At 38.5% G+C, this 12667-nt stretch overlaps 1 protein-coding gene across 1 annotated transcript in view; it reads right to left on the bottom strand.

Moving 5' to 3' along the window:
* The window catches only part of LOC309389036 (ryncolin-4-like), a gene marked incomplete at its 3' end in the record, with an annotated part of 28176 nt that extends 18731 nt beyond the window's left edge, over positions 1-9445 (bottom strand). Inside the window, exons 1-8 of the mRNA XM_081946930.1 lie at positions 9260-9445; positions 7756-7893; positions 7072-7134; positions 6771-6806; positions 5261-5394; positions 4677-4806; positions 1322-1456; positions 272-516 (exon numbers count right to left, since the gene is read on the bottom strand). Of these exons, the coding sequence (XP_081803056.1) occupies positions 272-516; positions 1322-1456; positions 4677-4806; positions 5261-5394; positions 6771-6806; positions 7072-7134; positions 7756-7893; positions 9260-9374 (996 nt within the window). The 5' untranslated portion in view covers positions 9375-9445. The remainder of the gene's footprint in view (positions 1-271; positions 517-1321; positions 1457-4676; positions 4807-5260; positions 5395-6770; positions 6807-7071; positions 7135-7755; positions 7894-9259) is intronic.
* Between the last annotated feature and the right edge of the window lie 3222 nt (positions 9446-12667).

Raw genomic sequence — 12667 nt, 5'->3', positions numbered from 1 at the left:
GCCCCCCAAGGAGTGGGGAAGCCCACCGGGGAGCCGGAGCGAGCAACAAGTTGCCCGGCGCCGTCAGCCGCCGGAACCGGAAGTAAGAAGGAAAATAATTTGAATCCAAACCCCATGGGCATAAAAAAAGGGATCACTACAAGAGATAACAGTGACACAAAGGAGCAGTTTTAAAGAATTGCTGCATTTAATTTTTTTTCCAGAAGAGAATACAGAAGAATAATAATTTTGGGTCATATTGAAAAAATCTATCAAACTGTGGTTTCATTTATTGTGGTCTAATTTTCATATCTGCATACTTGTAAGAATAATGGTACCCCTTCCCAGCATGCCAGTTGATGCCATCAGCAAAAGAGGTATGTTCCCCTTTATGATAAAGGCCATTCAGGTTGGAAGTGTGGCACTTATGGTACCACCAGGCTCCTTTGAAACTTACGGCACAATTTGCATCATAGATATCATTGTCTCTGTCTTTGGTAGAGAACGGAGAGTTATTTTGTCCTGAGAGAGAATCACCTAAAAGGAGGAAATCACAGGCAAGCACTAAGTTCATGTCTTCCAGGATTGCAAACCTGCAGGGTATTTCACCAATGAAAAATGTTCCTACACCACTAAGAATTAGAAAGGGATCAAATATAAATGATAGAGGATCTGGTTTATTTGCATAATTTCCTAGATTCCCTGAGTCTGAGATTGCATTTTGCTCCCTGGACCAGTTGAAGGCCTGCCTCTTCATATTCACACCCCCATATTGTCCCTCTGATAAGCTAGAAAGGAATTAGGCAGCACCCTGGCTTAAACTGTTTCTGCATTCTGCATCGGGTGATGTGATATTATTATGCAGTCAGATATTTAGTTTGGATTTGGCATTTTTATCCACCTGTTGAGTCCTTATTATTTATTTATTTATTTATTTATTAGATTTATAGACCACCCCCTCTCCCCGAAGGGACTCCCAAGGACCTATTATAGGCAAAGATTGATGTTTGTTTGTGTTACAATATTGTTGCAACATGAAAATTGTTTCAAGTAAATGTGCTTTTACAATTGTCTAGTGGTGATTTTGTCAATGCCAATGGTGTTCAAGTGGTGGTACATGAAGAAGTATCAAAGCACTTATTACTATTGGTACTACCTTTGCTTTCTTTTACCACAGATATTGTATTTCTGCTTGTATGTCTTTGTATTTTGTTATCTTCTCCAGTTTTTCTATGAATAAATTTATTTTCTGTCCATCTCACTATTTGAAGTAACTATTTATGTTTGTTCTATTCACCGTAAAAAGGTATTCAAATGTAGAGACATTTTCTGTATTACTCACCCATATTGCCATCCAAATAAGAACCCAAAATTAATTTGTAATTTTCATTTTCATTTGCAATTCTGAAACTGGAATATGTTGCAAAGGTTCTGGTACCATTGAAATCTTCCAGGTCAATCCTCAACTGATGTGTTCCTGCACACCAAAAGAAAGATACTATTAGAGAGCTACTTGAGGTGCAGAAGTCCTTGAAAGGAAGCCTGCTGAGAGGAGGATCCAACGTCACGACGATATGGACGTGCGGTCTCGATGCTCCGAGACCGTAGCTGATACTTTTGCCGCTGGGTGGTCCAATTGGGCCTAAACCGTCCCGCAGAGACATTGAACAGGAAGAATACCGCTTGCTGATCTCAGGGACATCGCAAAGTCCCTGATCGATCCAAGAGAAGTTCTTCAAGCCGGCGACAAAAAGTCCAGCCACCAGGCTTATGAAGTCGGGGCGGCTCCAAAACAGAAGGATATGGAAAGAGAAAGTGTTTCCAGCTGGTGAGGATTTTTTACTGTTTTAAAAGAGACTGCATATAAAAAACTTAAAGTTAATTTAAATTTTAGAACAGAAGAAATAAGCGGCGGAATTAAGCTTTGAATGGTTTTGGACAGTGGGTTATCTTACTTTTTAAATGTTATTTTCATGGATGGAATTTATGCAAGCCTTTAAAATCAAATGGATTAAGTTTTCTTCTTTTTTAAAATTATTTTTTGCAACCTATGGACTAAATTTCTCCTTCATTACTGCGTGTGTTTTCCCTTTTTCTTCTCTATTTCATTTAAGAATTTGACTTTTTTAAAAACTTGGAATAAAAAAGATACAAAAAGCAACAAAGAACATTGTAACAACAGAGCGGAAGATGGCACTGCTACTCGGAGGCTGGAGGTTTGTGTATTGGAAACAAAACACTTTTACTTTCCTCACTGATTATTCTGGCTTGGCACTTTAAGGTCTCACTGTTTTGTCTATAGAGAGTGATAAGAAGAAAAGCATACAGATGTTCCTTTGAAGTATATCTTTAACCAGAGAAAAGTGAAAATAAGACTTTATTGTGAATTTATGCTTAATCTTGTAAAAACCTTCCAAGCCAGAGCAGCAGTGTTTGTCAGCTGGAGATAATGGCACAATATCAATAGTAGAAAGAAACTTTAAGTTTGCAAAAAAATATTGTTAGAAATTCAGAAATTATCAAACACATTTAAGAGGACGGAGAAGAAGTTGGAAAACCTAGAGTATCTAACAGTAAAATATGATGAAGAAGTTGGAGATGTTTATCAAGTGGAAATAGTGGAGGTTAGAGTCCTAAAAACCGAAGAGAAAAATGACTACAGAGAAATTAAATCCGCTGATATCTTTGGCGATTGGTATGTGTCTGGAAAAGGAAAGAGTGGAATACAGAAAGAGGAATTAAATGAAGGGGAACTCTACCCCAGATGGCAAGATACAGAAGAAGGAAAAATAAAAGAATTTATGGATTTAAAGAGATAAATTTTGTTAGCAACATCATTGAAAACACCACTGACAATTAAAGATACACTGATTAAGAAAACAGAAGAAGGGCATAGAAATTACACGAGAGACTTAATAAGCAATGAGTTGCAAAGAGGAGTCCATACAAATTTGATTAAAGAGATGATTAGAGGACTGATACCACAAATGGCAGAAGACATGAGATTATTTTGCTACTGGAAAGATATAGGTTGATAGATGAAAGGGTATAATCTAAAACTAGTTAAACTTAGAGAAATTTAGTGACAATAGATATAGTTAAATAAATAATTGATAATGATAATAATGTATACATATGTATTGCTATGATAAGTAATAATTGGAAAGAATATTGAATGGTACCTATGAAAGGAAGATTAGAATTTTTTGGGGTTATATATAAAAGTTAATAAAAAAGAACTAAGTTAAATTTAGTTAAGTTTTGTTTATTAGGGGGAAAATGTTATGATAAAGGACACAGTTAAATAAAGGAGGGATAATGATAACAGTGTGTGCATATATAACACAAATACATACCTATTTCCCTGGCTCAACTGATAAGGAGGCGAGCCTGTGGCTTAGTGGCTAAGACTCCTGCCTAAGATATAATACAGCCCAGGTTCAAATCCCAGTAAGGGTATGGCTAGCTGATGAGAGCTAATTAGCTCGAAATAGATCTATACTAGTCTCCCTTTATTTATTTATCAGTACAAATACAACACAAATATAAAAAGGCAACATTAAAAATAAAAATATGGTTTTCTGCCTGCATGGTCTTCTGTGATGAGCCGAAGGACAGAAAGAGGGAGTAGTGACCTTCCTCCCATATTTGGGCATACCAGGGGTTGTAACACAAATACATACCTATTTCCCTGGCTCAACTGATAAGGAGGAGAGCCTGTGGCTTAGTGGCTAAGACTCCTGCCTAAGATATAATACAGCCCAGGTTCAAATCCCAGTAAGGGTATGGCTAGCTGATGAGAGCTAATTAGCTCGAAATAGATCTATACTAGTCTTCCTTTATTTATTTATCAGTACAAATACAACACACACACACACACACACACACACACACACATATATATATATATGTGTGTGTGTGTGTGTGTGTGCATGGGTACAACATAAGGAAAGTGGATGTAAATTGTAAACAGTGATTTGGAAAGGAGGATTAGAAATTTCTGTTACTAAATATTATGGATGTTTAGCTAGAATAGGCCATAAGGATTCAGTGTTATTGGAGGTTATTAGAAATAGCAACTGAAATGCCAGTATGTGGTTATGTTTTAAATCTTGATATATTTTATGACGAAGGATGTTTAAACAATTATAGTCAAATGAAAATAGAGGTATGATGATGGTAATATGTATAAATATATCTGAGTTTAAAAACTTGAGTTAATATGAATTATGGTTGATGACTGTGGAAGAGATGCATGAAAGTCTTTTGTAACCAACTGATACACTCTCTACAGTATGTAAAGAAGGAGGATTCTTTGCGTTGTGTCTGTTTTGAAAATTAAAAATACTTTTTTTAAAAAAAGAAAGGAAGCCTGCTAATCATTGTGTAGACTTTCATTCCCCATGGACTTGATCATGGTGGGATTATGATCCATGTGTCAATCCAAAACCTCTGGTGATCCTCTGAAGTTTCCTTTATCTTTACAAAGTCAATCTTTTAAAAATTTCTGTGTACATAAAATTGGTTATGGCAGTGAGAGGGGTACCGATCTGCTAATATTAAAGGGCTGAAACTGGAAAGATTGATACTCATCTTTTCTTAAAAATTAATTCTGATAAAGATAAGAATTATCTGTAGAAAAGGACTTAATGTCTATCAAATTGAGTACCAAGTAGAAGAGGAGATTTTGGGCTTACCAGAACTGGTGAGAAGATGGATCTTATCATTGCCCAGCCAGAATTCTGATCCTTGATTTCCAAATCCTTTCTTGTATGATCCCCAGTCACGGTAGAAATCCACAGACCCATCTTGCCGCCTCTGGAATTGCTGTGGAGAGATAGCAAGCAATACCTCAGCATCTGCTTGATGAAGAAGCTGCCTTCCTTAATCTTAGGCCATTTCTAAAGTGTGTGTGTGTGGGGGCTGCCTTTCAGTCTTGCTTTGCAAAAGACCTTGAAAAGAACTATGACTCCTCTTGTAAGTCATAATGAGGGAGCAACTCCTTGAGACCATCTTTTGCCTTCAATTCTCTACTGTCCTGGCTCAAAACCCAAGAAAGGACTTGAGAGTCTCATTCAGCTCTGGGGCTGTAACTTGTCCACCACTCATCTCTTTAGATGAGAGAAGACTGATGGGCCCCTGAATAGCCGCCATTATATTATAACAAAGTGGATAGCATGGAGCCTACTTGTTTAAGGGAGTAATTATAGTAACATGGAGTTTTTTGCTCTTCTGATGCATTCAGGTATCTCTTCCTCCTCCTCCTTGGGCTGCCACTTACCAACCAGCCTCCACCATCAGTCCCCATGTCACAGAAAACCAGCATCGGGTTTCCCTTGGTTGGGTAGATTGTATACCAGCCATTCAGGGTCTCCCCACGTTCCAGGAGGTCTTTGCAATTTCTGGCTTCTGTCTCTAGGGGAAGAATAGGGAGAAGAATTGAGTGGGTTAGTTCAGGCAAAATACATGTCTGGGACTGACGTTGACTTTTGTGGAGAACTCTCAAGTGTGAAATCATTGAAGTCTCAATTGTAGGAAAAATGCCATAAATTCATGGAGAGCCCTTATAAAAAGCGATTATATAAAGATAACATAATAATTCCAAGGAGGAAGGAGAATCATAGTAGACATCTTTGGAACTGTTGGGCTTGCTGACTGACGATGATGGGAGTTGGAGTCTCACTTGCAAATGTGGATAGATGCAAACAACAAGTATCATAATGATACTCAGCCTGTGGTTAATGAGTTTGTACTAGTCCAAAACCCATTTTTAATTTGGCTACTACAAAGTCCGTCCTTTCTCTTTCTCTTCTTCCAGTAAGCATATGCATCTGAGTAAGATTTAAAACTTGAGGACATATATTTTTTAGAAAGAGATTCTTCGTATCTTTCAGGACTGCTACTCTTTAAAAATATTATTTTCACTTCAAAATGTTTACCAAGTTCTTAACTGGTCTTTCATCACTTTGTAAGCAATTTTATCGAAGTGTTATTGTTATAATTTGTTGCCTAGCCAGCCAGATTTTGTCCACTGAAGGTCATGGTCACAGAGAATTCATACTTCCTAGATCCTGGATGAGCACAATATGTAATAGGAGGGATCCATTCTGCCAGAAACTAGGAGGTGAGCCCACACAATGAGAAAAAAGCTGCCCCTCAATTAACCAGGTTCTATGCCATGCAAGGTTTTAAAGCATTTTGAAGCCACTTAGCAGCCAATGCTACTAAGTGGCTTCAAAATGTATTGACAATATGAACCCTGTTTAGGAGGGTGGAGCCAAAAGAAATATACTTTTCCAACTTGAATTATTCAGTCCCTTAAATGACTGACAATACTGTACAAACAATCCATTAAGATTGGGTTAGGGTTAGGGTTAGTTCTGGAAGTAACACCTTGGTGAGAGTATTGAGACTATCAACCCTGCTTAGAAGTGTAATAGGATGGAGCTAAAAGAAATATCCTATCCAACTTGAATTATTCAGTCAGTTAAGTGACTGATAATACTGTACATTATATCCATTAAGACAGATAGGCTGCTGCAAATGATGGAAATTGTAGTTGGCACAGATAGGAATGTGCTAAGTCAAAGGAAGTTGATTGGCAGGTATATAGGCATCTTAGCTTAGTTATAAAAGCCTGGCAGGGCTCAGACTAGCAAAGCAAGCTTTCTGCATTTGATGATTCCAGGTTTCTTGGCCTTCAGCTCCCAAAATAATCCAGCTACCATGTAAGTGAAAGACTGAAGCAACCCAATTAGGAAGCTATTGAAAAAGAGGAAGAAGAGGCATACCTTTCAGTGGACAATTGTCTAATCTGCAGGCATCTCCTATAAGAAAAGAAAAACAATTTCTTGTGCAGTGGGTAAACAGAAAGGTTCATAAGGCCCATAGATAAGAATAACCTCTTGTATGCCAGTGTATTGCCCATTCTTCATAGTGATGGATAGATATCATCATTTGGTTTTATGTTACAAACAGTTCAACCAAGAAGACCATGAAATGAAATGTGATCGGTCACAAACAGGTGGGCCGGTGCTTCCCCTTTGATCCAACTCTTGCACAACCTTTGATTTCAATCAGTAGACGTATTACCTTTGTCTCCTTTGTCTCCTTTCGGTCCAGCTTTTCCAGTTATCCCAGCAGATCCTCTTTCACCTGAAGAAGAGAAAGAAGAAGAGGAGGAGGAGAAAGACCAGCTTAGGAGAATCAAAATACATCTTCAACAGAGTTTTGAAGCCAGACATTGCACTGATGAGAATATTACAACTTCCAGAGAGCAAACAATCAAAGAGGAAAGATGTTTGGATTTGAGATGATGATTTCAAATTTTAGCTCAGGGCTGTTGGGAGTCTTGATTTGCACGAAATTATGTTGGATTTGTAGGTTAGTGCTATCAACAAATCCTTGATAGCATTGCTGATACTTCAAAAAGGAAGAAGGTTCATGGGCATAAGAACAACTCATACGACAAAACAATCTAATCCACCTGTCTTTAAAAAGTTCCCACAATAACAGAGAACCAAAGAAGCATCTCCTGACTACTTTGCTAAGACATTGATCTTAAGAATCCTTTTACTGAATGAAAGAACATGCAACTTCCATTTCCTATCTAGCATTTGGGAGAGAGAGAATTGCTTCTGTCACTCTGCTAATTACTTCTCCTTTTCTAGGCAAGTTTTATTAATACAAAGTTTGCTTCCCACTGTTGCAAGGAAAGACAGCAAATGAGCTGCTGTGAATCACCTGGAATGACGTCTTTAATGGGCATTCACTCACCTGGGGGCCCCTGAGGACCTGAGTCACCTTTTAGTCCTGGTGACCCATTTGTTCCTGGCACACCTGGAATCCCAGGTATCCCAGCCTGTCCTTGGAGAATAATCTTCTCCCTTCCGCATTGTGTTAAGCCCTCCAGCTCTGGCATAGGAGAATAAAAAGGACACAACATGAAAAATAGAAAAGAAGCAATATGTTCTCCTTATGGATCAATAGGTTCACATTAAACCAAAATAGCATGAGTGAGGTGCTAGAAAATCAGGGTGGAACAGAAGGCAAGGTGATTAGGGTATAAAAGTGACGCAAAATTTCTTCCACTCAGGTTTTCCACACATAAATATTATTTCTGTTCCTGGTCTACTGGAGAATGCGAGAATAAAATTGGGGGCTTTTCCCCAAGGATTTTTCTCTAAGATAACAGTGCATACTTCTTTTTTTAAAAAGGCCTTGATTTGTTTTGAATTTGACTCTACATTTTATATATCTCTCTCTCTCTCCCTCCTTTTAAATGAGACTGGACTCCTGGCAGCTTTCTTGGCAATCTTTCTCAGAAGTGACTTGACCTTACCTTCTTCTTAGAGCTGAGAGAGAGGACTGGTCCAAGATCAGATGACTTTGTGTCTAAAGTGGAACTAGAGCTCATGTTCTCCCAAATTCTACCTTGATTATTTAACTGCTACACCAAACCAGCTCTCATCTTCACCCTTTATACCATGTGAAACCAGGGGCTTCCACATAAAGCACAGTTTCTTAAGGAGGCCCTGTCTATATCTAGAAGATGAACTTTATTGTTCTAATTTTTACCTATACAAATACATACATAAAACTGTTTAGGTAAATACTTAGGCAACGATCTTACTCATGTTTTACAGATATCAAAACCCCAGCTAATATATGTTCCACATATACAAAACATCAACTGAAATTTACCCAGCAGCTCAAGATCAATAGTCTGTTTTTATTTATGAAAAAGTAACTTATTGATCTTTAAAAACTATTCTGAAGATGCTGCTGCTTTGAAAGGATTCTTTCCCTTCAAGAGCATCACAACTCATCAACTTTCTCCAACCTTTAAATGCCACCAGTACCCTCAGGAAATGCTCACTCTTAATACAGAACTGTTATCTTGTACATGTTTGACCAAACAAACAAACAAACTTACTTCCCTGCAGCCAGAATTCATCCCTCATCTATTTCCCGAGCCATCTCTTTAACTGCAAAACTGCTAGTCTGCAGTGCCTAGGTAGAGTAGCACTTAAACTTCTATGCCACTTTGTAGTGCTTTACAGAACCCTCTAAGCGATTTCCAGAGTCAGCATATTGTCTCCAACAATCTGGGTCCTCATGCTCTCAGTAGTTGTGGACAGTCGAAAGAACAGAAGGCAAGTATTCCTTTTTTTTAACCAATTGGCTTTATTGGGAAACTAAGTACCAACATTCTGCTCCTGCATGTAGGGACCCCACAGAGGCTAAGACCACGCTGAAAGATCAGACAGCTGGAACTCACGTGCACAGCAAGTGGCTTCAGTGTCCTGGGATCCTCCAGTGCCACGATTTGAGACGTCACCCACCACCGAACTAGCAACCAGGAAAATCAGGTGGAAACCAGCCCAAGGCTTCATCTTGCCTTGCCAGCTTTCTCTCTGAGCGAGAGGTGTGCGGTATCTTGCCTCATATATATATGGTGGTCTTTTGATGATTAACAGAGAAATCAGGAAGTATTTACATTTTCTGAGTAAGGATAAATAGGACGATATCTGTTTTGCAATGTCTGCTTGTGCAACCGCAGCAGTGTACATTAAGGAACATAATTCAAGAGTATTATGTTTCTTGCATTGTGCAATGTTCACCATATTACCCAAGGTTTCCTTATATTGAATAATATGTGCATTGCAGCCACATTGTATCAGAAAAAAGCAAACCAAAACAAACACATATTGGTTTAATCAATAATCCTATAAGTCTTTGCACTTTTCCTAGTTGGACAAGTGCCCACTTTTAACTTTAACTTTTATTTGATTTCTAGACCGCCCCTCTCCCAGAAGGGACTCGGGGCGGTGTACAGTCATATTAAAAACAATAAATATACATAATATAAATATAAAATAAATATAGATGTGGCTGGAGGAGGTAGCAATGGTTTACTGTACAATAGTTAAAGTTAGATTTAAAATTTTAAAAATTTGAAAATACATTAACAAACACCCCTAAAAACTAGCCCAGGATAAAATATTTGCTAGGAGGTATAAATGGGACTATAAATGGGCCAGGCCAGCTAATTGGAACAGGTGAGTCTTAAGTTTTTGTTGGAAGGAGCGGAGGTCGGTAGTAGTTCTGATATCGGGTGGGGGTGGGGAGGTCATTCCAGAGGGTTGGGCCCATCACAGAGAAGGCTCTACTCCACATTCACTAAGTACCTGATACTGTTGTTTTAAGGGTAAGATATTTGCTCTTGGACTGGTTCTGAAGCATACTTCCAGTCAATGCCTGGAATTCAGTACCCAACTCTGCTGTTACATCCTCAAACCCCCATAACTTTCACCTTAAACTGTCTAGTGTGGATTTTGCCCCTTTCCTAAGAGGTCTGGAAGGGGGTGTGCATAAGCGCACCAGCGTGCCTACTGTCCCTGTCCTATTGTCCCCATTTATCCGTACCCTTTTCCTGTGTTCATGTCCATTTTTATACAGTTTGTACCTGTTATTCGTACATGTTTGACAAAATAAATAAATAAATACTACAGCACATTCATATCTTTCTGAAAAGGAATCCCTCAGACAACCTTATCCTGCAAGAGATCCCTCATTAATGATACGTTGACCATATCCGCAGTTCACCAATAGTAAATAACTGATTTTATACAATTATTTTTTTCCTTAAATAAAAAAGGCATTTTTTGTGTGTGCCACACTTGCAGTAATTATAATTACAGAATTAAAAGTTTGCTAGGTTCCTGGGTTAGTAATAATAGCCCTAAAACAATGCCTTTAACCTCTGGAGATTGGAGTAAATGTTTGATAGCGTCTTGAATTGCAAGAGCAATCAATCATCCAATGACAGATAAAGTAAACTCAGATTACTCACTGAAACTATGAAGCTTATGAAACTATGAAACTATGAAGCTATGAACAGTGAAGCTTATTTTTTTACACATAATGTGCAGGCCAAGGTCACTAGATAAGACTTTGCAGGGCAAAGCATGTGAATATAAGAAGCTATTTCTAATTGTCAGAGAATCCTGCCAAAATGATAACCCTCAGGTAAAGATAAACTGGAAATGCCTGAATAAGAAGCCTTTTGTCACCATATGGTATTATTTAACTTCTGTCATCTGCCCTGTAAAAACTTATACAATAATACAATACAATAGCAGAGTTGGAAGGGACCTTGGAGGTCTTCTAGTCCAACCCCCTGCCTAGGCAGGAAACCCTATACTGTTTCAGACAAATGGCTATCCAATATCTTCTTAAAGACTTCCAGTTTTGGGGCATTTACAATTTCTGGAGGCAAGCTGTTTCACTGATTAATTGTTCTAACTGTCAGGAAATTTATCCTCAGTTCTAAGTTGCTTCTCTCCTTGATTAGTTTCCACCCATTGCTTCTTGTTCTACCCTGAGGTGCCTTGGAAAATAGTTTGTCTCCCTCTTCTTTGTGGCAAACCCTGAGGTATTGGAACACTGCTATCATGTCTCCCCTAGTCCTTCTTTCTATTAAACTAGACATACCCAGTTCCTACAACTGTTATTCATATCTTTTAGTCTCCAGTCTCCTAATCATCTTTGTTGCTCTTCTCTGCACTCTTTCTAGAGTCTCCACATCTTTTCTACATCGTGGTGACCAAAACTGAAAGCAGTATTCCAAGTGTGGCCTTACCAAGGAATTATAAAGTGGTATTAACACTTCACGTGATCTTGATTCTATCCCTCTGTTGATGCAGCCTAGAACTGTGTTGGCTTTTTTGGCAGCTGCTGCACACTGCTGGCTCATATTTAAATGGTTGTCCACTAGGACTCCAAGATCCCTTTCACAGTTACTACTGTTGAGCAAGGTACCACCTATACTGTACCTGTGCATTTCGTTTTTGTTGCCTAAATGTAGAACCTTTGTCTTTTCACCATTGAATTTCATTTTATTAGATAGTGCCCAATGTTCAATTTTGTCAAGATCCTTCTGTATCTTTAGCCTATCTTCTGGAGTGTTGGCTATTCCAGCCAGCTTGGTGTCATCTGCAAATTTGATGAATTTCCCATTTATTCCCTCATCCAAATCATTGATTAAGATGTTGAAGGGTACTGGGCCCAAAACAGAGCCTTGGGGTACTTCACTGCATACTTCCCTCTATGAAGATGCAGTTCCATTGAGGACTACACGTTGAGTGTGGTTGGTCAGTCAGTTACGAATCCATCTGGTGGTGATGCTGTCTAACCCACATTCTTCTACTTTATCTAGTAGTAGTAGGTTATGGTCTACCTTATCAAATGCCTTACTGAAGTTCAAATAAACTATATCAACAGCATTCCTCTGGTCCATTAATTTTGTCACATTATCAAAGAATGCAATAAGATTAGTTTGGCATGATCTGTTTTTGACAAACCCATGTTGGCTTTTGGCTATTACTTTGTTTGCTTCTAGGTGTTCACTAATTCGTTTCTTGATTATCTTTTCCAGAATCTTTCCTGGTATTGAGGTCAGGCTGATAGGTCTGTAGTTTCCTGGATCTGTTTATTCCCTGGATCTGTTTCCCCCCCACCCCTTTTTGAAGATGGGAACCACCTCAGCTCTTTTCCAGTCCTCTGGTAGTTCCCCGGTGCTCCAGGATCTCTGAAAGATCTAGTTCAGTGGTTCTGAGTGGTCCCTTCAGGGAGAGGGGGCGGTCTATAAATCAAATCAAATCAAATAAATAAATAAATAAATAAA

This window comes from Natrix helvetica (genome assembly GCF_964273705.1).
Source record: "Natrix helvetica genome assembly, chromosome: 1".
Lineage (NCBI taxonomy): Eukaryota > Metazoa > Chordata > Lepidosauria > Squamata > Natricidae > Natrix > Natrix helvetica.
Note: the sequence above shows the minus strand (reverse complement) of the source record. Positions and strands in the feature narration are given on the sequence as shown.